General features: G+C 36.7%; 1 protein-coding gene across 1 annotated transcript; it reads right to left on the minus strand.

The window, feature by feature from the left end:
• Positions 1-211: 211 nt before the first annotated feature.
• Positions 212-1,159, minus strand: LOC128101293 (olfactory receptor 4A16-like). The gene has a single exon (XM_052724306.1). The coding sequence runs from the start codon at positions 1,157-1,159 to the stop codon at positions 212-214; it is 948 nt and encodes a 315-aa protein (XP_052580266.1).
• Between the last annotated feature and the right edge of the window lie 1,109 nt (positions 1,160-2,268).

Genomic DNA, 2,268 nt, shown 5'->3' on the forward strand with positions numbered 1-2,268 from the left:
GTTTTATATCTTTACTTATATAAATAAACTATTTTAAAATTTTTCCATAATCTTCTTCTGTAAGGAGTCATTCTAAAATTTTAAAAAAATGTTATTTTTTAAAGCGCTAGACAAAAATATAGGTATGAACCAAGTAGGGAATAAGTAGACAACAGAATCATTTGTTAAAGTCTACTGCCTGTTTATTACTTAGGAATTGTAACAGAAGTGCTCAGTGTGGGGAATGCACTCTTATTCTACCTGTGGTGACTTTTTTACACCAGAGTTTTTGCATAGCATTTTTCATCTCTGAATTTCTCAGGGTATATATTAATGGATTCAACATGGGAGTAATAACTGTAAAAACCACACTTATTGATTTATCTATGGGAAAGTTGGACACTGGTCTAACATAAATGAAAATGCAGGGAACAAAAAACAGTACAACCACAGTGATGTGGGAGCCGCAGGTAGACAGGGCTTTCCTCCTCCCTTCCTGACTGTAGCTTTTGAGAGAGTTCAGAATGAATGCGTAGGAGATTAGGAGAAGGACAAAAATGATCATACAGATTGCTCCACCATTGGCAACCACAGTAAGACCAATGAAGTAAGTGTCACTACATGCCAGTCTCAATAGTGGGTACATGTCACAGATAAAGTGATCAATGACATTGGGTCCACAAAAAGGGAGATTAGACACAAAAATAAGTTGAACCACAGAGTGGGCAAACCCGCCAACCCAGGCTATCACCAACAGAAGGATGCAAATCTGCCGATTCATGATGGTCAAATAGTGAAGGGGCTTACAGATGGCCACATAGCGATCATAGGCCATCACCACCAGGAGGAAGACCTCAGCACCACCAAATAAGTGCTCAGTAAAGAGTTGGCCCATGCAAGCTGTGAATGAGATAGTCTTTTTGTCAGAGAGTAAGTCCATAATCAACTTGGGTGATGTGGAAGTGGAATAAACAGCATCCATGACTGACAGATAAGCAAGGAAGAAGTACATTGGGGAGTCCAAAGAGGGGCTGGCAACCACTGTCCCCACGATGAGCAGGTTGCCCACCATTGTCACAATGTAGATGAGTAAAAACAAGACAAACAATGCTTTTTGTCCAGTTGGATCCTGAGTGAGACCCAGAAGGATAAATTCTGTGACATTGTTTCTCTGTCCCATTTAAATATATGTGGATGGTGTCTCAATGGAAAGCTCAAGAGAACAGGGTCTGAAATGATATTATAAGAAGAACACAAATTTATTAGCTCTTAAGCACATCTTCAGTGAAACTGAAACTGATAAAAATAGAATTGAAGAGATAAGTAGTAAATAGAGGAGTGTGGTTTTAACATATAAGGAAGTTGTATTTTACATGTATGATTTCCTTTAATGTAACATTTACATTTAGGAGGATACTGAAAATATAATTTATGTGTATAAATTCCAAAAACCAGCATAGCCAAGGGAAAAGTTTAGGCTCACTGTGAAAAGTCATGGGCTTGAGGCACTATCAAGGTGTAAATATAAATATGTTTCCATTTGCATAATTAGAAATATGAAGACTGAACTACATGACATCAGAATCCTTCCTTTCCAAACAACCTACATTGCTGGTAGTATGGCCCTGACGCTTTCTCTCACTGACTTTGTATTCTTTCTTATATCTTATGATCAAATGAAGATCTCCAAATTAGTTCCTCTTACTTGAAAATGCCATCTGCAGTAACAGGGATGCAATGACTGCAGTGACCAAATTACACCTCTGCATTTCCCAGTCATTGTGTACAAAGAACCCAGGTAAAACAGTACAGCAATGGATAACATGGGCTCTGGATCTGTAGTGTGCCTGCTACACTTCCAGGCTCTCTCCCTACCTGTATGGGCATCAACAAATAAACTACCTCTCTGTGAATTAGTTTCATGATTTTCACAGGGGAAGTATGACACCACCAACTTCTGTTTATGTAAAAGGAGGTACCCTGAGCACTGCTAAACTTTAGCAAAATCTAAAATAATAAGATGTGTCCCTGGTGTTCCTGATAGTTTTATTGTGAAACTGAATTAGAATCAATAATAAAATACCTATCAATTTAATAATTACAAATATAAACCATGTTATAAAAACATTATATCTATTACTGATGAACTAATTTTCAGAATAAAGTTAGAATTCTATTAGACATATTTGTTTTGGTATAAATATATTTATAATAAAGTATAATATGTACCTATTTTAAATAGAAGCAAATAAGTGGACTTCATGCACAGATACTAGGAAAAGGATGTGA

Source organism: Peromyscus californicus, unplaced genomic scaffold, assembly GCF_007827085.1.
Source record: "Peromyscus californicus insignis strain IS unplaced genomic scaffold, ASM782708v3 Scaffold_7__1_contigs__length_154581171, whole genome shotgun sequence".
NCBI lineage: Eukaryota > Metazoa > Chordata > Mammalia > Rodentia > Cricetidae > Peromyscus > Peromyscus californicus.